Source organism: Miniopterus schreibersii (assembly GCF_964146895.1).
Source record: "Miniopterus schreibersii genome assembly, chromosome: 2".
Taxonomy (NCBI): Eukaryota; Metazoa; Chordata; class Mammalia; order Chiroptera; family Miniopteridae; genus Miniopterus; species Miniopterus schreibersii.
Window position 1 is genome coordinate 93,255,977 of NC_138102.1, and position 20,071 is coordinate 93,276,047.

General features: G+C 41.1%; 1 protein-coding gene across 15 annotated transcripts in view; it reads left to right on the forward strand.

Moving 5' to 3' along the window:
- Positions 1 to 1,249: 1,249 nt before the first annotated feature.
- The window catches only part of BCL2L13 (BCL2 like 13), a gene marked incomplete at its 3' end in the record, with an annotated part of 99,867 nt that continues 81,045 nt past the window's right edge, over positions 1,250 to 20,071 (forward strand). For 10 of the 15 annotated variants that reach the window (XR_013998242.1, XR_013998243.1, XM_081129313.1 and 7 more), the window contains exons 1-2: positions 1,253 to 1,533; positions 17,042 to 17,209. Coding sequence is in view for 9 of the 15 variants with exons in the window: in XM_081129313.1 (XP_080985439.1) it covers positions 17,089 to 17,209 (121 nt within the window). Of the gene's footprint in view, positions 1,534 to 17,041; positions 17,210 to 20,071 lie in introns of all 15 variants that reach the window. The other 5 variants (XM_081129314.1, XM_081129329.1, XM_081129322.1 and 2 more) reach the window with 5 other exon arrangements.

Consider the following 20,071-nt stretch of genomic DNA (forward strand, 5'->3'; position numbering starts at 1 on the left):
GTCTTGCTGTGGGCCACAACATTGCTTTATCTATTTTTGCTGCTTTTCTGGGCCTGAAGCTGAAACACAACTGAGGCCTAGATGTTATCTCTAGTTTGACCAAAACTCTGTCTCTGTTGTCTAAAAACCTGAAGAACCTTCTTGTCCTGAGAGCTTAATGCTTAAAGGAGTGGTAGTTCAAAGGCATGTATGGAAGTCCTATGAAGCTATTCTCTGGCCCCTTGTTCCTCCTCTAAGGGGGTCTAAACCACACCACATGACTCATGACATGCTAGGGGAGGAAAGGTCATTCTGGGGGGAAGGTTCTAGACTTAATAGTTGTTTTCTTTAGTTTTGCCTGTTGCTAGGCACTCAGGACTTTCAGCCCTGGTTACATTCTGTACTAGGCCTATGGTTCCTGCACTGCTCATGCCTAACTGCCTACCCTACCAATATCAGTTCAGGTTCTTACTGCTTTTTTTCCCAAGGCTTGAGTTATGCATGCCATACAATTCACCTATTTGAATATCTTCAAGTAGCCCTGGCTGGTTTGGCTCAGCTGTTAGTGTCCCGTTGCGTAGTCGTTCCCCCTCCCCACTAAAGGGTCACTAAAGCATGGTTTAAATACTATTCCTTCTGGACTGGAACTAGATACCATCAGTGACTCCCGCAAACCACGCTGAGTTTAAGTAAACATCCATTAACACACATTCTATTCCAGGTCTAGTGCCAGGTACTGTGAACAAAATGGATCACTACTAAAGATTCCCTTTATCTCCACAGTGCCTCTACTCATGCAGGCCCCTCTACCTAGAATGACCTCTCTACCCCCCCCCCCCCCGCCCCCGCCAGAAATCTTTCCCAACTTTCAAGGTCCATCTTCCCCAACAACTGGCAGCGAACTTTGCAGCTCTCCAGGAACTTCTCTAACACGCTTGCTTGCACACACTTAAAGCTCAAAATTTGTTTGTGGGTACAGGACATGTTCTGTGCATGCAGCAATGCTCCTCGCCTGCCTCTCTCACGGCACATCAGTATACCACCTCTCTTCCACCTGCCATCAGTGATCTCCGTCAACCCCAGGAATCATAGATTTGAGCCACTCCTGGGACGAGAGGGCTAGGAAAGTTCGGCTCCTTCTGGTCATGTCTGCACGAAGAGACCTCCAGACCTCTATGGCTCGTACTTCCGCTACGGAAAACAGAGCCGCTCCTTCCAGCGTTCTTCGGCACCCCCCGGCCGGCCGCGACGCCGGCGGTGACGGAAGCACGCCGTGGGTGACGTAACCCTTCAACATGGCGGCGGTGGTAGGTTAGGGCTGCAGGTCGAAGCAACCACTGTCGCTGGAGGACCCTGTTGGAAACAGCTGCCGCCACCGCCGCCGCCGCCTCGTGTTTCATTTCTTCTGGGGCAGGGGCCAGCGTCGGCTGAGGGGTTTGGGGTTCCGGGCAGGCGGAGCTGGTCCTCACCCAGCTCTTCAGGCGGTTTTCACTTGGTAGGAAGTTGTCCAGAAACTGTGCCAAAACACCGGCTCCTCAGTGGTTCCGACGACACGTGAGTGTCAGTGAATGTGTGACCGTGACTGTGCAAGTGTGCGGGTGTACCGGGGCTCCTTCGCATGAGCGTTCTCGAAGCTGAAAGGGCCATTTCACTGTTAAGTGGACTTGTCCAGGGAGGTCGGACTGCGAGCATTCGTGGAGCGGGGCTTCCCGAGTGTGTTGCGGGAGGCGAAGGTCTCGGCCCTTGCTCTGTACCTTCGCACTGAAACCCGGCTCCATTTTTCGGACAAGGGTGGGAATGTGTACATTTTTTTGGTCGAGGAAAAGGTTTTCTTGTGATTCGTTTAGAATGATTATAGATTAGCTCTGCCAATCCTGGTCGTTTTTTCTTACAGTGTTAAAATTGTTTTTATCCTTTCTTCACTGATGTTCTGCACCATGCTGATGATTCCCCCCCCCCCCCCAGAAAACCTTTACTCTTGGAGGCAATACAACTCGCAGTGTGTTGTTTCTTTTTTATCCTCTCACCATTCCAAGGAGACCCCAAGTTTCTTTCCTTCATAACCGACTATGAAGGAAAACTGCTAGACTTTTTGAGTTGAGTCTTTAACCTAGGGTGAAAATCTGACCGATTTGGCCAGTTCACAGGCTTCAGACTACTAGCTTTAAGTCTTAACCACTCCCCTCACAAGTGGGTGTTTATCCAAAATAGATCTCACTGTCTCTATTTAGAAATTTTAAACTAAACTGATAACATTACCCCCCCCCCCCCCGTTTATATGATATAAAGTAAAACAAACAAAAATTATTTGCGAAATTGTCAGTAACATTTCCCCTGGAGGTTTGTTGTAAACCAGAATGTTGATATCTGCCCTGACTTGTGTGTCCTTGGATGAGTTGCCACACCCTTATGCTGCCTTTTTCTTTCTTTTTTTTTTAATCTCCCAGAAAGTTAAGCAAATGTTTGTGTAGGTAGTGAACTTTCTTAATATACACAGTTTGATAAAAAGAGCTAGAGAAACAGAAACATCATGTGAGAAAGACACATCAATTGGTTGCCTCCCACACAGCCTCATCCCCGGAAGGGATCTAACCTGCTACCCAGGTATGTGCCCTTGACCAGGAATCGAACCCGGGACCCTTCAGTTCATGGGCTGTTGCTCCGACTACGGAGCCACACTGGGAAGGGCATGAAATATTCTTCATTTGATGATAGGTCATTAAGGATTTTGAAAATTCTTTAACCTTTTGGTCAAGTACTATTATCAGTCCTCTCCCCCAATGACTCATTTTCTTATGGAGGATTGTACCCCAATAGTTGAATTCAGTGGAAGGATATGTAAGGTTGAGTCCAACTAGTTAAAGAAAAGATGTGCTCACTAGCACATCAGTTAATCAATATTTACTAAATATCGTATACACCAAGTTTTAGGACAAGTGATTTACAACAATAATAATCATTGTTTTACTTATATATGTCTTGCCCTGGCCGAATAACTCAGAGCATTGACCCAGTAGGCCAAGGTTGTGGGTCGAGTCCCAGTCAGGGCACATACAAGAGTCAACCAATGAATGAATAAATAAGTGGAACAACAAATTGATGTTTCTCTCTGAAATCAATAGATAAAAATTAAAAAAAATTAAAATAGATTTCTTACCAAATATTTTAGACATACAAAACAAGTTTTAAGCAGTTACTAAGTACTGTCATCCTGCTTTTTATATTGTTTTTCAAACATGACTTTGATTCATAACTCATTCCAAATAAGTGGTCACCAAGAGTTCTTAATATATATTACAGAGTTGAAGGGACGGGGTGTTGTTGTTTTTTTAACAGCTTTATTGAGATAATTAGCATATACAACTCACCAATTGCACAATTTAATGAATTTTAATACATTCACTGAGTACACAGCCATCACCACAATTTTCATCACCCTAAAGAGAAACCCACTACCCACTAGGAGTCATTCTTTTTTTTTTTTTTTAATCCTCACCCAAGGACATGTTTTTATTGATTTTAGGGAGAGAGAGAAACATCCATGTGAGAGAGATACGCCTCCTGCTGCCCAGGACAGTGCACCAACCGAGCCGCAGGGCAGGAGTATTTTATTTTATTATTTTATTTTATTTTTTCCATCTCCGCTTCTCCCCTCTATGCCCCCCCCATCATCACATTGTTGTCCATGTCCATAAGTTCTCTCTCTTTTTTTTTTTAATCCTCAACTGAAGCTATTTTTTTCCATTGCTTTCCAGAGAGAGTGGAAGGGAGGGAGGGGGGAGGGGGCAGAGGGAGAGAGAGAGAGAGAAACATTGATATGAAAGAGACACATCAATTGGTTGCCTCCCACACCGACTGGGGCTGGGAATCAAGCCTACATGAGGTATGTGCCCTTGATGGGGAATCGAACCTGAGACCCTTTGGTCCGAGGATCGATTCTCTAACCACTGAGCAAAACTGGCCAGGGCTTGCTCTCTCTTATTTTTTTTGCTCAAACCCTCCCCTTCAACACCTCCTCTACCTCTTCCACCCCCTCCACCCCCTCCACCCCCTCCACCCCCTCCACCCCCACCCCCTTAGAGCTGTCTGCCTGCTCTGCCATTTTATTTGGTAGTGCATTAAATTCCATGTAGGAGTGAAGTCATATGGTATTTGTCTTTCTCTGACAGGCTTATTTCACTTAGCATAATGTTCTCCAGGTCCATCTGTGCTGTCACAAAGGATAAAAATTTCTTCCTTTTTATGGCAGAGTAGTATTCCATTGTATAAATATACAACTTTTTTGCCCACTCATCTACTGGTGGACACTTGGGCTGCTTCCAAATCCTGCATATTGTAAATAATGCTGCAGTGAACATATGGGTACATATATTCTTTCAAATTAGTGTTTTGGGTTTCCTCAGATAAATTTCCAGAAGTGGAATCACTGAGTCATAAGGCAGTTCCATTTTAAAATTTTGTTGTTGTTGTTAATCCTCACTAGAGGATTTTTTTTTCCCATTGATTTTTAGAGAGAGTCAAAGGGAGGGAGGGAGCGGGAGAGTGAGACACACACACATTGATTGGTTGCCTCCCACCCATGCCCAACTGGGGCTGGGGATCAAACCTGCAACCCAGGTGTGTTCCCTTGACCTGGAATTGAACCTGTGACTCTTCAGTCCATGGGCCAGTGCTCTAACCACTGACCCACAACAGCCAGGGCCATTTTTAATTTTTTGAGGTAACTCCATACTTCTTCCCACAGTGGTTGCACTAGTCTGCATTCCCACCAACAGTGCACTAGGGTTCCCTTTTCTCCACATCCTTGTCAACACTTGTTGGTTGATTTATTGATGATAGCCATTCTGACAGGTGTGAGGTGATAACTCGTTTTAATTAGCATTTCTCTGATGATTAGTGACGTTGAGCATCTTTTCATAGAGTCATTCTTTATTCCCTCTCTCCCCCACCTACCTGGGCAATCCATTTTACTTTCTGTCTCAATAGGTTCTCTGATTCTGGACATTTCATATAAATGGAATTCTATATAACATGTGGACTTTGTTACTGGCTTCTTTAAGCATAATGTTTTCAGGGTTCTGCCATGTTGTAGCATGTATCAGTACTTCATTCCTTTATATGGCCATATAATATTCCATTGTATGAATATACTCTTTTTTTTTCTTCATCAGTTGATGGGCAGTTATTTCCACTGTTTGGCTGTTATATGTAATGCTGCTATGACCATTCATTTGCAGGTTTTTGTGTAGTCATGTGTTTTCATTTCCCTCTGGTATATACCTAAGAGTGTAATGGAGTAACTGAATTTTGCCTCCCTTTTACACAAGCTATCTACACATATATGAGAAGCCTAATTAGTTGTATGTCTGGGTAGAGGGTGAGACTAAGGCATTCCTCTATATTATCTGTGAGTGCCAACTGATGAGTGAAAACATTTTTGAGCAGCTCTTTTTATTTTATTTTTAAATTTATTTTTATAAGTTTATTTGAACCAAACTGACAACAATTGCCAGGAAGCAAAGTCTCAGTGGATTGAGAAAATGCTCCCTGGACAACTCTTAACATATGCTTGAACTAGAGTTCAGTTAGGTGTGTTTCAGTTGGAAAGGGATAGCCTCCATGAGAATACTTAGGGTCTGCTTAGTTTTAATTTTTTTATATTTTTATTTTATTGATTTCAGAGAGAGAAATGGAGAGGAAGAGAGATATAGAAACATCAATGATGAGAGAGAAACATAGATTGGCTGCCTCCTGCACGCCCCCTACTGGGGATCAAGTCTGTAACCCAGGCATGTGCCCTGACTGAATTGAACTGTGACCTCCTGGTTCATACATTGATGCTCAACCACTGAGCCACAGCGGCCAGGCCAGTCTGCTGAGTTTTTAAAATGACACCTTGCTCAGTTGCATTTCCCAGCTGTATGGGGTGAATTATTGCAATTTCACAATTTAAGATTTTATTTGGCCCGGCCGGCATGGCTCAGCGGTTGAGCATCAACCGAGGATCCAGGCAATTGGGGTTCGATTCCCGGTCAGGGCACATGCCTGGGTTGCGGGCTCGATCCCCAGTCGGGGACCTGTAGGAGGCAACCGATCAATGACTCTCTCATCATTGATGTTTCTATCTTTCTATCCCTCTCCTTTCCTCTCTATGAAATCAATAAAGATATATTTTTAAAAAATTTTTATTTGTAGGAAGTTCAAGATCAGATAGACTAACTTACAGGTATAGAAATCAGTGGTGCCTGGCCGGTGTCACTCAGCATTTGAGCATTAACCTATGATCCAGGAGATCGAGGTTCGATTCCCAGTCAGGGTACATGCCTGGGTTGTGGGCTCAGTCCCTGGTGGGGGGCGTGCAGGAGGCAGCCGATCAATGATTCTCTCATTGATGTTTCTATCTCTCTCATTCCCTCTCCCTTCCTCTCTCTGAAATCAATAAAGATATATTAAAAAAAAAAGTCAGTGGTTACCTTTGGTGAGGGAGGGTTAGCTATTGACTTGGAAAGAAGCACAAGGGAAATTTCTGAGAGAAATGTTCCATAGCTTTTCATAGATGGTGGTTGCATACATGAAATGTATACATATGTAAAAATTCATTAGGATTTGTGTATCTTATATGCAAATTATCCCTAAAAAATACAACCCCACATATAGCTTGTTTCTTTTGAAAACGAGTAAATCTGGCAACAGAGGGCTCACATTTGACCACAGCTGGCCGGGGGAATGCTCATGCTACCTCTCCACAGACCCCAGTGTTCTCTATTGTCACCCCCAACCCTCACACTCAATTCTGCTGTCTCCCAACTGCCCCAGATCCAGCTACCCTGGCATGTGGATCAGGCTGGGAGTCCTGAGTGATGTCGCCACAGCAGCCACCAACCCAGACCACCAGCAAGCAGACTGATCAGACTTTAGTTTTTTTTTGCCTGGCATTTGGAAGCAGGACTACTTCCTTCACGCTGAGCCAACAATCCAATGTGGCAGGAAGCCTCAAAAGAAAAATCCTTATCTTCTGAATACTAAAGACTGCTCAAGCATTTAATTGAAGAAATTTAAAAAATGTGACAGTATTTGTATTCCAAGCTGGTGAAGCAGGTCATACTGAAGACATTTTTTAATCATTGAAGCAAATTGTGCAAACTCTTTTTTAACAGAGATGCACACTCTCTGTTGCCCCAGTTTGACCTTCAGATACAGGGCTCCTCCTCCTTGGTCTGTGGCTGTGCTAGGGCAATTTCACAATTTTTATTAGGATTATGTAAAGATTTGACTTTTTAAAATTTATTTTTTTATAGAGATTGGAAGTGGAATGTACAGGGAGAGAAACATTGATGTGAGAAACACTGATTGGTTGTCTCTTGCATTCACCCAATTCAAACCCGAAACCTGGGTATGTGCCCTGACTACAAGCATTTTGGTATATGGGACGATGCTCTAACCAACTGAGCCACACTAGCCAGGGTTTAGGATTATTTAATTTTCCTTTTTTTTGAAAAAAGTCTTGGAATTCCATAGGAGCTAACAAAGCATGGATTTTAAAAAACAGTTACTGGATTCATGTTAATTTGTGGAACTTAAAAAAAAAATTTCCTACTCAGACTACCAGTGAGTCTTGAGACTAGAAGTGTGGTAACCAAAAAACTTTGTTTATGTTAAAAATGACAAGTTTTGGCCCAGTTGGTGTGGCTTGGTTGAGCACCGTTCCATGCACTAGGAAGTTGCTGGTTCGATTCTTGGTTGGGGCACATGCCTGGGTTTGGGGCTCGTTCCCCGTGGGGGCGGTATAGGAAGCAACCAGACCATGTTTCTCTCTCATCGATGTTTCTGTCTCCCTCTCCCATCCTCTTTCTGAAATCAATAAACCTGTAAAAAATTACAGGTTTTGATTTGTGGGTGAGTTATCTATGGATTTTTATTTTTCTCTTTACAAACCAGTATTATAGATCTGTTAACTCCATATTACTTGAGTATTTAACAGCCCTACTACATTATAGTTTTATTTTAGTGGAAAAAAATGGTCTAAAAACAAAGAGCTTCCTAAAATAATTTAATTAAAAAATGTTAAATTGGCCTGGCTGGTGTGGCTCGGTTGAGTGTCATCCTGTGCACCAAGAGGTTGCTATTGTGATTCCCAGTGGAGGCACATCCCCAGGCTGCAAGCTTGATCCTCAGTAGGGGGCATGCAGGAGGTAGCCTATTGATGCTTCTGTCTCATTGGTGTTTCTGTCTTTCCCTCTCCCTTCCTCTCTCTCTAAAAATCAATAAAAACATATTTAAAAAATAATTTAAAAACATTTAAATTGTAATGTGTTTCTGTTATGGTTCTAAGGGATTAAGGGCTATAATATAGGTATGATATTCTAAATTAGTATGTCAGAGGTAGGTGCTATAAATTTCTATTAAAATTTTTTTTATTGATTGATTTTAGAAAGAGAGAAAGAGATAAACATTGATTTTGTTCCACTTATTTGTGTATTCATTGGCTGATTCTTTTTATTATTATTGATTTTTTTTTTCAGAGAGAGAGGAAAGGAGAGGGAGAGAGAGAGAGAGAGAGAGAGAAACATTTATCTGAAAGAAACATTGATTAGTTGCTTCCTATACATACCCCAACTGGGATTGAACCTGCAATCTCGGTATGTGCCCTGACCAGGAGTCAACCTGCGACCCTTTGGTGCATAGGACAATGCTTGAACCAACTGAGCCACACAAGTCAGGGCCATTGGTTGATCCTGGTATGTGTCCTGACTGGGATCGAACCTGCAATCTTGGCTGCATATAGGAGGCCCTCTAACCAACAAGTATCCAAGTTGATCATGATCAGACAAATTTGGGAAACAGCTGCAAAACACTCATGGCGAAGATTTGCTTTTCATAGGAATTTAAAGTAGAATTTAATAGTTGCTGCATACCTTCTGGTTAGATTTTATAAAATATGCTTAATTCACCTGGCTGATATGGCTCAGTTGGAGCGTCACTCATGCACTGGAAGGTTGCAGGTTAGATTCCAGGTCAGGGCACATACCTAGGTTGTGGATTTGATCCCAGGTTGGGGCGTGCACGGGAGCAGCTGATCCATGTGTGTCTCTCTCACATTGATGTTTCTCTCCCTGCCCCCCCTTCTCCCTCCCTAAAATCAATTTAAAAAAGCTTAATTCCTGCAGTCCTATCCATGCTAGCATCCTGAGATTTGCACTAATACTCATAATAGAAATCTTGTTAAGAAAGCAAACCATTTATTGTCTGATTGGGATATTACATTTGTTACTGAAGGATCATGGATGTTTTATTTGTGACTGGTTTTGAAGATGCCACCAACTGAATTTATAAACGTAGGATTAAGTTACCCTAAGTTTCCTCAGGCTGTTCATCTGGCTAACAACTACTTGTAACTTAATAGAGGAACAAACTAAAGGTGTAAGGCAGAGAAAGAAACATCTGGGTAACACAGAAATGTTTAATAGCTTGTTAGAATTGTGTAAAAGGTAGGAGTTTTAATATTTAAGATCATCCTTATATTTAACCACTCTGACACTAAGAACACTTATACCTAATTTGAATTCTAAAAGGTTCTACTGGATAAAATTGAAAGGCTAAAAGTAACTATGTCCTTTTCATCAGTTAAGAAGCAGCTTGAGATGTCTTAGATATGAAATGTGCTCTGAGTTGCTGAGGCAGTAGTGAGGTGAACCTGAGCATTGTTCCCTGCTTCCAGGAAAGCTCTGGATGGTGGTCTCAGATCACATTTACTTTCCATCCAATTTTTGTTTTTTCTTTGCCCCATCCTCAGAATGGACAAATTTGCTTCTTTTGATACTCTGCGTGTTGATACTCTGGTACTTGGAAAAACCACCTTGTTTTTTTGTTTTTTACCATTTCTTCGCGCTATTGTTAGGGTTAGTGTTTTCACCTCTGCATTTCTCTCACCCAGCACATTGCAGTAAGTGTGATGCAGTAAGATTTCTGCATAAGATTCTGCAGTTAAGGGCTAACAGCTCAGAAGTGAAGAGGATGTACTTAACCAAATGCTTGCACTGTTAACTGGATGTATGATTTTGGGCAAATAATTGTCTATTCTTGTTTCTCCATCAATAAAGTGGAGACTATTACATTTTCCTTCTAGCATAGAGGATTACTGTGATGACACATGGAAAAGTGCTTCAGAAGTAGAGGTCTTATGCAGATGTAATTTATTTATGATACTAGAAATTAAAGAGCCCATTCTGCAGTATGCTGATTAGTCACTAAAGAATGTTGCAAAGAAAGTGGATGCCTTCTCTTCCTAGAACACCCGTAGAGTACATGATCCTGTAGTAGTGCCTTGGAGTTTACACTTGTCATATTCTCTATGCCTGTGTTCTGTAATTTAATACAAATGTACTGGATATATAATAGTGTTCCTGAGGTCTGTCTACCCTGCCACATTAACACAGGCCTGAATGAGCTGGCTGTGTTGCTATACAATTGGACACTCAAACTGTATTTGTAGTTGGATGGATATTTTATACTGTAGGTCTGGTATGTTTATAAGTAGAATGTCAAATACACATTTAAATCCTAAAAACCATATCTTAAACTTAAGTGATTGAAGTTTATATTATCTTCTTCATTAGTGTGAATCATTGAGAAATGATGGATATAATCACCAAATACATGGGTGTATGGATAGTAATATGTATATTAGAGCTGAGGACTTCATTGCAAATAAGGATGGTGAGTGTGGAAGATGGAAAATGATGTAATCCATGATTAAGATTGCATATATAGCCTGATGGGCATGGCTCAGTGGTTGAGTGGTGACCCATGAACCAGGGCACATGCCTGGGTTTTGGGCTTGATCCCCAGTAGGGGGCGTGCAGGAGGCAGCCGATCAATGACTCTCTCATCATTGATGTTTTTATCTCTCCCTCTCCCTGAAATCAATAAAAACATTTTAAAAAAAAGATTGCATGTATGGTTAGGCAATTGAAATTTGTAAGAAAATTTGAAGAGAACTAGGTTAAAAATGAAATTTGGAAACTCAGTGACCTATACTTTGACTAAGGCATCTGGGTCAGAGAATGACTAGAAGTGTCTTCAGTGGTGTGGATTTTATAAAAAATTATTCATTCATTGATTTAGAGAGAGAGTAAGAGACAAAGAGACATCGATTTGTTGTTCCACTTATTTATGCATTCATTGGTTGAATCTTACATGTGCCCTGACCGGGGATCAAACCTGCAACTTTGATGTATTGGGTCTACACTCTAACCAGCTGTGCTACTGCGCCAGGGCTGAATTTTTTGGTAAAGACAAAAATTTGAATAAAACAAATTCTGGAACATAATTTTTTAAAATTAAAAGCATTATTCAAAATATGAGTACTCCTTTATTCCTGTTAACAAAAAAATTCTGAGACTTTTTAAAGCTTACATTTTGATACTGATTTGCTGTTTTCCCCTTCTCTTAGGGACCTTTACTTCATTATCCCTAGCTCTGTATTTCTTTATATCTCATTTGCTCTTTCTCCACTGAGTGTAAACATGCTTAAGTCTCTTTAATTGTGTACAAAAACAAAACAAAACGAATGAAACCCTTTGTCTCTAGCTTCCATTCATTATCTTCCCTTCAAGCCATGCTCTTTATTTGAAAGAATAGACTATAAAACTCACTTTCTCTACTTCTTTCTTCACTTTCAATTCACTCTCCCTGCCAGTCAAACAGAACTGTTCTGTCATGGATCATTACTCTGACATTTTTAATTTTTATTTTTAATATATTTTTATTGATTTCAGAGAGAGGAAAGGAGAGGGAGAGAGAGAGATAGAAACATCAATGATGGGAGAGTCATTGATCGAGCCCGCAACCTGGGCATGTACCCTGACCGGGAATCGAACCCCCGATCGCCTGGATCCCAGGTCAACGCTCAACCGCTGAGCCACGCCCGGCCGGGCTACTCTGACATTTTTATTCTCTTTGATGTATTGTTACATTTGCACGTTTGTTTACTACCTTATTGAAGTGCCTTCCCTGACTCAATGGACATACTCTTTCCTGGTTTTCTTTCTAGCTTTCTGACTGTTCCAATCTAGACTTAACATTTCAGGATACCCCTGAAATGTTAGTTTGGCCCTGAATTCTAATTGTATTTCTTTTTTATATCAACCAGATTTGAATATACTTTTTAAATCATGTCTCCTTTTGACAAATAATATCTCTCTGGCTCTTATTCTAGTGGTGGTGCTTGGGGTGGGGCAGTTTTCCTTCCTCCCAGCCCTCACTGAGAATCATTGATACAAATAAGATTGAAGATTTACTGAGCTTTATTTTCTGTACTTTATAATCTGAAAACAATAGGTAATGTTTTTTTTTCAAGTATGAAACTATTTACTGAATATGTGCTTTCAAAGTATATTACTCCTCCCTACTCCCAGAAATTTTGATGCTCTGATCCCATTGAAAATCTCTGCTCTTCATTTACTCTGCTTAGGTAATTTTATTGATTTGCATCTGTGCAGATACAGTTTTGTATCTCCACAGACCTCTTTCTGAGTTTGAGACCTGTATATCCAACTATTTGTTGTATGTCTTCACCTGGACAACCCATAGGTATTCTAAAATTCAGTATGCTCCAAAGTGAACATACCCTTCTCCCCAAAGCAACCCTTCTTCCTATATTATCTGACTTGAGAAATAGGAATAATACCACTTTCTGTACAGCTAACTGGGTTAGTCCCTCATTGAGTTATTTGACAAATCTTCGAACTCTTCATATTTTTTTTTATTCATTTCCTTCACCTTTCTGGTGTTCCTACTCTAGTTCTTGCCTTCATATGTATTTTGTTTAGATTTTTCTAATATCCCCTAACTTGTGTCCTTGCCTTCTATCTCAATTCTGTCTTCCGCACCACCTCAAATATGATTTTTGTAAAATACTGATCTGTTAATATGCTTCTCTTGCTAACAACCCTTCAATGATTTATAATGGGGTTGTACAGTTTTTAGCCTGTTTACATCATGATCTAATTTGCAAATCTAATGAAAGAAATGGAGTGTTTTTCTCTTAAAAAAAAATGCTCGTGCATATGGAATTTGCATGAGCATTTAGGAGTTTAGAAGTTTTAGAAGGTTCATTTATCAACATAGTTAAAATAATTCCTGGCTTATAGGATAAAACCCAAGCTTCCTAGTATCCATACCATACAAATGCTGACTTCTGCTTACTCCTGTTTAGAACCATCCCCCTATGGCATAGAATTTAGCCATGTCAAATTCCTTAATTTTTGTATTCCGTGCTGTTTCAAAATGCTTCTGTGCCCTTTTCTGACCTGCTTTATGTCTAAAATTCATCCCTTTCCCATTGCCCAGCTGGTTCAATTAGTGAGTACCTGTTCATGTTCCAAGACTGACTCAGGTTTTACTTTATAAAGCATTTTTTATTTCCTCTTCCTTTCCTCTTCCCCAGAGAGACTTGCCTGTTTCCTTTTTTGGGTTGCCCTCTCCCATTCTATGGATACTGACTTGTATCATAGAACTTTATTGTTCTTGTTTATATATTTTTGTTTTCTTCTACTTGCTTGAAAACTCCTGAGGGCAGGTGATTTGTCTTAGTTGTCTTTGTGTCTAATGCCTATAAAGTACCTTGTATCTTAAGATGTGTGTTGAATGAACATAAAAAATTGTCAAAAAGCAGTGTCTTCTATTTTAATGGATGTAATTACTAGGTCTGTGTGTTGACTTTGTAGAATTAGAAGATTTTCCAAACTGTAAATAGCCTAGTAATCTTTTAGAAAGTAGTGTGTTATATTTGTTGGGAAACTGCTGTAGAAATTTTATGAAAAGTAGATTCCAGTTAGGTTTGGTTGCAAACAACACAAAGTAATTCTAGCTTACTTGAGCAGAAAGGAACTTACTGAAAGGTCAGTGGGTATTTCGCAGAATGGATGGGAAAGCTGGAAAATTAGGCTTGGGAAATAGGCAGGAACTAAGGGAGGCTCTGCTGCAGACTCAGCCAGGGTCAGGCCACAGGAATATAATAGCACACTGCTACTGGATCTGCACCACTGCCTCTGCTGAACGCACACCACCACCTTTTCCATAGATTCTGAACCCTAGGTGTGAACCCCTGACTTGGCTGAACCTAGATCACATATCTGTACCCTGGGTGCCATGGACCAGAACAGGAGAGAAAATATCTAGTCTGTTTTAGCTTTTTATAGTGGGGGATTTTTTTTTCTACTAAGATTGACACTGTGGGATGCTCCGTAGATAGGAAATTGAGGTCAGATAGCAGGTAGGCAAAAACGTAAAATAAAAAGGTGAAAGTAGCCCTGGCTGGGTGGCTAAGTTGTTTGGAGCATCTTCCTCTACACCAAAGTCTGTGGGTTCAATTCCTGGTCAGGGCACATACTTAGGTTGTGGGTTTGATTCTTGGTCGGGGCATGTGTGTGAGGCAACTGATTGATGATTCTCATATTGATGTTTCTTTCCCCCTTCCTCTCTCTAAAATCACTAAAAGCATATCCTTGGTTGAGGATTTTAAAAAAAAGAGGTCCCTGGCTGGCGTGGCTCAGCGGTTGAGCATTGACCTATGATCTAGGAGATGGTAGTTGGATTCCCGGTCAGGGCACATGCCCCGGTTTCGGGCTCAATCCCCAGTGGGGGGTGTGCAGGAGACAGCTGATCAATGACTTTCTCATCATTGATGTTTCTATCTCTCCCTCCCTCTCTCTGAAATTAATAAAAATATGTTTAAAAAATATATATAGAGTTGAAAGTCCATTACAGCACTGCTGCTAGTTAAATATCTGATTCATAGACCTCAGAAATTTTATTTTACCTCTATGGGTTTCTCTTTTATTGGTTTCCCTTTTATTATTTGTAAATTTGAAATACTGTCTTTTCCCTATTAAATAGTAACAGTGTAAAAGTGTGATCAAATATTTTGAACTCCCTGTTAGGAACACAAGGAATGTTGCTTTCATTCCTTTGATGTAAGCTGTAACACTTTTTCCCTTTCTTTGGAGTATGCATTAATAATTTTGAATTACCTTTCTGAAGTTTATGGGAACTTAAAGTTGAGAAGGGCAGTCCAGGGCATGTTGTTTGATATATTGGGTATTTTGATATAATTTTGTAGCATTGCTCCCCGAAGATAGAAACAATAATCATTCTAGGACATTTCCCTTAGTTTGCTTATTACAGATCTTAAATTTTTGCCAGCCTTCCCTGTCTCTTTTTCCTATTGTTAGCTGTCTGAACCTCCTTTTTTTTTTTTTTTTACTGGACTTCCCTCCTTCCTTCCCTTCCTCCCTCCCTTCCCCCCCTCTCTTTTTCTTTCAATATATTTTTATTGATTTCAGAGAGGAAGGGAGAGGGAGAGAGATAGAAACATCAATGATGAGAGTCATTTATCAGATGCCTCCTGCATGCTCCCTACTGGGGATTGAGCCCGAAACCTGGACATGTGTTCTGACCAGGAATCAAACTGCCATCTCCTGGTTCATGGGTCGATGCTCAACCATTGAGCCACACCAGCTGGACTGGATATTTCTTTCTTTTTTTTTTTTTTAAATAAGTTTTTATTGATTTTTTTTTTTTTTTTTTTTAGAGAGAGTGGAAGGACAGGTAGAGAGAAACATTGATCAGCTGTCTCCTGCATGTCCTGTCCTGGGGATCAAGCCCATACCCGGGCATGTGCCCTGACCTGGTATCGAACCTGCGACCTCCTGGTGCACTGGATGACGCTCAAACAACTGAGCCACACTGGCCAGGGCTACTAGATATTTCTTGAGATCTTAAAGCAGTCTGTATTATTGTTTTAAGTAGAAAACAGTTATTTAGAAACCTCTTAATGAGATATTTTGGTTGTAAACAACTCGTAAGGTACAGTAGGGTTCAAAAGGCATAGATTTTCAGTTATAAAATAAATCATTCATGGGGGTATAATGTACAGCATGGTGACTATAGTTAACAATACTGTATTGCATATTTGAAAGCTGCTAAGAGAGTAAATCCTTTATTTAAGTTAAATTTTTTTCAGTTACAGTTTACATTCAGCATTATTTTGTATTACTTTCAGCTGTATGGCATGTGAGAGTAAATCTTTTATTATTTCAAACTATAAGAGAAAGTTTATTTAGAAAGTCATAGAGGTAGAAGAATTGAGCCATAGAAGAAATGCACTCAGGAAATAACTTACAGAGGCAAAAGAAGGGCCCTTGGAACTTAGGAGAAAGAACAAGAGAGAGAGAAGTGCCTTGGATGAGAAGCGTGGGTGTGCTCTGTGGAAAAGAGAGGGAACATGCTGAGAGTGAATCTTAAAAAGGTACATGGTAGATAAAACTGCTACTAAGTCCAGGTAAAAAAGGGAGAGTTGTAGTTATTGCTCCCTTTAAGGAACAAGTTAGGAAACCTAATGAAGAGATTCAGAATATAGGCACTTAAATAACAGTCCCAGAAGCTAGTGGTTCAGGCTGGCAAGGTCGCTCTGCTTTATATGGTCCTTCAGGGACACAGGTTCCTTCTGTCTTGTTGCTTCATCATCCCCTATAGTGGTGGTGGTGTTTGCATGTCTGCCATATTCACATTTCAAACCATAGAAAGGAGGGAAGAGGATGTCTTTAAGGAAAGACACACAAATCGCAGATGTAACTTCTACTCATATTCCTGTGGCTAAGACTAATCATATGGTACATTAAGTTGCAAAGGAGACTGGGAAATATAATCGGCAGCTGTGCGGCCATGGATCTAGCTAAAATTTAGGAGGCTTTATTAGTAATAGAAATAAGATAGCATATACTGGGATGCAGGTGCAGTGGGGGCATAACTAGTGTTTTTGCCATATAGGTGAAAATAGAGAAGCTAGGGAGAGAGGGAAGTTTGCTTTAGATCTGAAATCTGAATAAATTACCACTTGTAAGTAAATCCATTTTTAAAACATTACTCAGAAATAATGTTTTTAAAAATTACTCAAAAGTCTGTGAAATACTTTGGTATTTAGTTGACTAATTGGAGTTAAGGGGAAAATGAACTGGCATGTAATAAACTTTAAACTGAAAAAATACTTTTATATTTTTAGGTTTTACACATCTGTTAGACCTTTTTCGAGCTCTGCCACCAAACTCAATGGCGTCCTCTACGTCCATGCCTCTGGGATTTCACTATGAAACAAAGTATGTTGTTCTCAGCTACTTGGGACTCCTCTCCCAGGAGAAGCTGCAAGAGCAACATCTTTCCTCACCCCCAGGTATTATCTTTGGCTTATGGTGGTTATATTTAGTAGTAGTAATTACTTCACATATAAAAGTATATGTATCTAAATCATTTATATTTATGGTTTATGTGATCAAATAATAATAGGCTTTTTAAGGCCTTTATTGTTGAGACTATTACAAATGTACCCCCCTTTTGCCCCCCATCGCCCTCCCTCCACCCAGTTCTCCCCCTTCCCCAGTCCTTCACCACCCTTTTGTCTGTGTCCATGGGTAATGTATATATGCATATAAGTTCTTTGGTTAATCCTCCACCCCCAAACCCCCTGAGATTCATCAGTCTGTTCCATGTTTCCATGCCTCTGCTTCTATTTTATTCATCAGTTTATTTTGTTCATTAGATTTCTTGTTCATTTATTTTGATTTTTAGATTCAATTGTTGATAGATATGTATTTGTTGCCATTTTATTGTTCATATTTTTTGACTCCACTCCCCTTTTTAACATTTCATGTAACACTGGTTTGGTGGTGAACTCCTTTAGCTTTTTCTTGTCTATGAAGCTCTTTATCTGACCTTCAATTCTAAATGATAGCTTTGCTGGGTAGAGTAATTTTGGATGTAGGTCCTTACTTTTTACCACTTTGAATATTTCTTGCCATTCCCTCTGGCCTGCAAGGTTTCTGTTGAGAAATCAGCTGACAGTCTTATGGGTGCTATCTTCTAGGTAACTAATTGCTTTTCTCTTGCTGCTTTTAAGATTCTGTTTGTTTTTAACCTTTTGCATTTTATTTTATTTTTTAATCCTCACTGAAGGATATTTCTGCATTGCTTTTTCAGAGGACGTGGAAAGGAGGGAGGGAGGGAGAGAAACATTGACGTGAGAGAGACAGATGGATTAGTTGGCTCCCTCATGTGCCTCGACTGAGGACGGGGATCAAGCCTACAACTGAGGTACTTGCCCTTGGCCGGAATTGAACCTGGGACCCTTCAGTCTGCTGGCTGACACTAACCACTGAGCCAGATTGGCTAGGGCTAACCTTTTGCATTTTAATTATGATATGTCTTGTTGTGGGCCTCTTTGGGTTCCTCTTGTTTGGAACTCTGTGCTTCCTGACCTTGTATGTCTATTTCTTTCACCAGGTAAGGGAAGTTTTCTGTTACTATTTTTTCAAATAGATTTCAATTTCTTGCACCCTCTCTTCTCCTTCCGGCATTCCCATGATGTGAATGTTGGTACACTTGAAGTTGTTCCAGAGACTCCTTACACTGTCTTCATATTTTTTGATTCTTTTTTCTTTTTGCTGTTCTGATTGGGTGTTTTTTGCTTCCTCATATTCCAAATTGTTGATCTGATTCTCAGTGTACTCTAGTCTACTATTCATTCCCTGTAATTTTTTCTTAATTTCAATTAGCGTATCCTTCACATCTGACTGGGCCTTTTTATGTTGTTGATGTTCTCACAAAGTTCCTTGAAGTTCTCACTAAGTTTCTTGAGCATTCTTATAACCATTGTTTTAAACTCTGTATCTGGTAGTTTGCTTGCTTCCATTTCATTTAGTTCTTTTTTCTGGAGGTTTCTTCTGGTTTTTCATTTGCTACACGTTTGTTTCTGCATTTGGGCTGCTTCTCTGTGTGTTTCTGTGTATTGGATAGAGCTGCTATGTCTCCTGGAATTGGTAGAGTGGCCTTGTCTGGTAGGTGTCCTTTAGGGCCCAGTGGCTCTGCCTCCCCAGTCACCTGAGCTGGGCACGCTAGGTGTGCCTCTGTGTGGGCTGTATGCACTGTCCTGTTGTAGTTGAGCCTTTATTGTTGTTGGTGTTACTGGGAGGGATTGACATCCAGGCCAGTCAGCTGTGAGGATCAGCTGTCACTACAGCAGAAGAGCTGCTCTGCAAGAGATGGCCCTCTGGATCAGGACTTGCTTCAGTGGGGCATTGGTGCTCACTGAGTCCACCCCATGAGTGTGTCACTCATGGATGTGGTAGGGTTGTAATCTGGCGTGGTCTGAAGCTGACCATTCGGTGCATTGGCTGTGGGACCTCCTGGGAGGTGCAAAGCAGCTACTGCCTGTGTCTTGCCTAGGTCCACCCATCCCAAGCTACAGAGTAATCTTATTTGAGTTGGGCTTGGAGGTGCCCAGGAGAGGCCAAGCTGTGAACCAAGGCACGCTGCTGCTAGTGCTGGGCCTGCTGTTGCTTGAGAAATTTTATGAAATTCTAAAGCCTGAGCAAGGACAGACCATTCATATGGAAAGGCCACTGCAAACAGCTTGGGAGGGCCTGCAAATTGGGTGGAGCAGAGAATCACCAGGGGGTGAGTGAACAGTGTGAGCCAGGTTGATGGAGACTCAGATATGGTGCCTGCCTTTAGGCTCTGTGTCAGGAAGTTCTCAGTAAAGGAACAATGATCTCTGCCAGCACTTTTCTGGGAGAAAGCTGCCCCCCAGCTCTTTCCCTGATGCCAGACAATTTAGTTTCTCCCCATATGTCCCTGGAATCTTTCAAGCTGCTGCCCCATACTGGAGCTCAGAGGGAGTGAGTCCAAGTAAGTCTTTGTGCTGGCCCTTTACGAGGAACTGCCTGGAACTCCAGCAGCCTCCACGTCATTCAGCCACAATCCCCACTGGTTTTTAGTCTGAAGTTGGGGGGGCTTCTCTTCCTGGCACTGGAACTCTGGGCTGAGGGGTCTGGTGTGGGGCTGGGACCTTGTTCCTCACAGGAGATCTCTGCAGCCAAGATATCTCTCGCAATTAAATAAATGCCACACATGGGTGTCAGACCAGCTCATTCTTCGCTTCCCCCCCTCCTACCAGTCTCAGTATGACTTCTTTAATTCTCTAGTGTAGGATTTCTATTCAGCCAGATTTCAGGCGGTTCTGAATCATGGTTGTTCTATA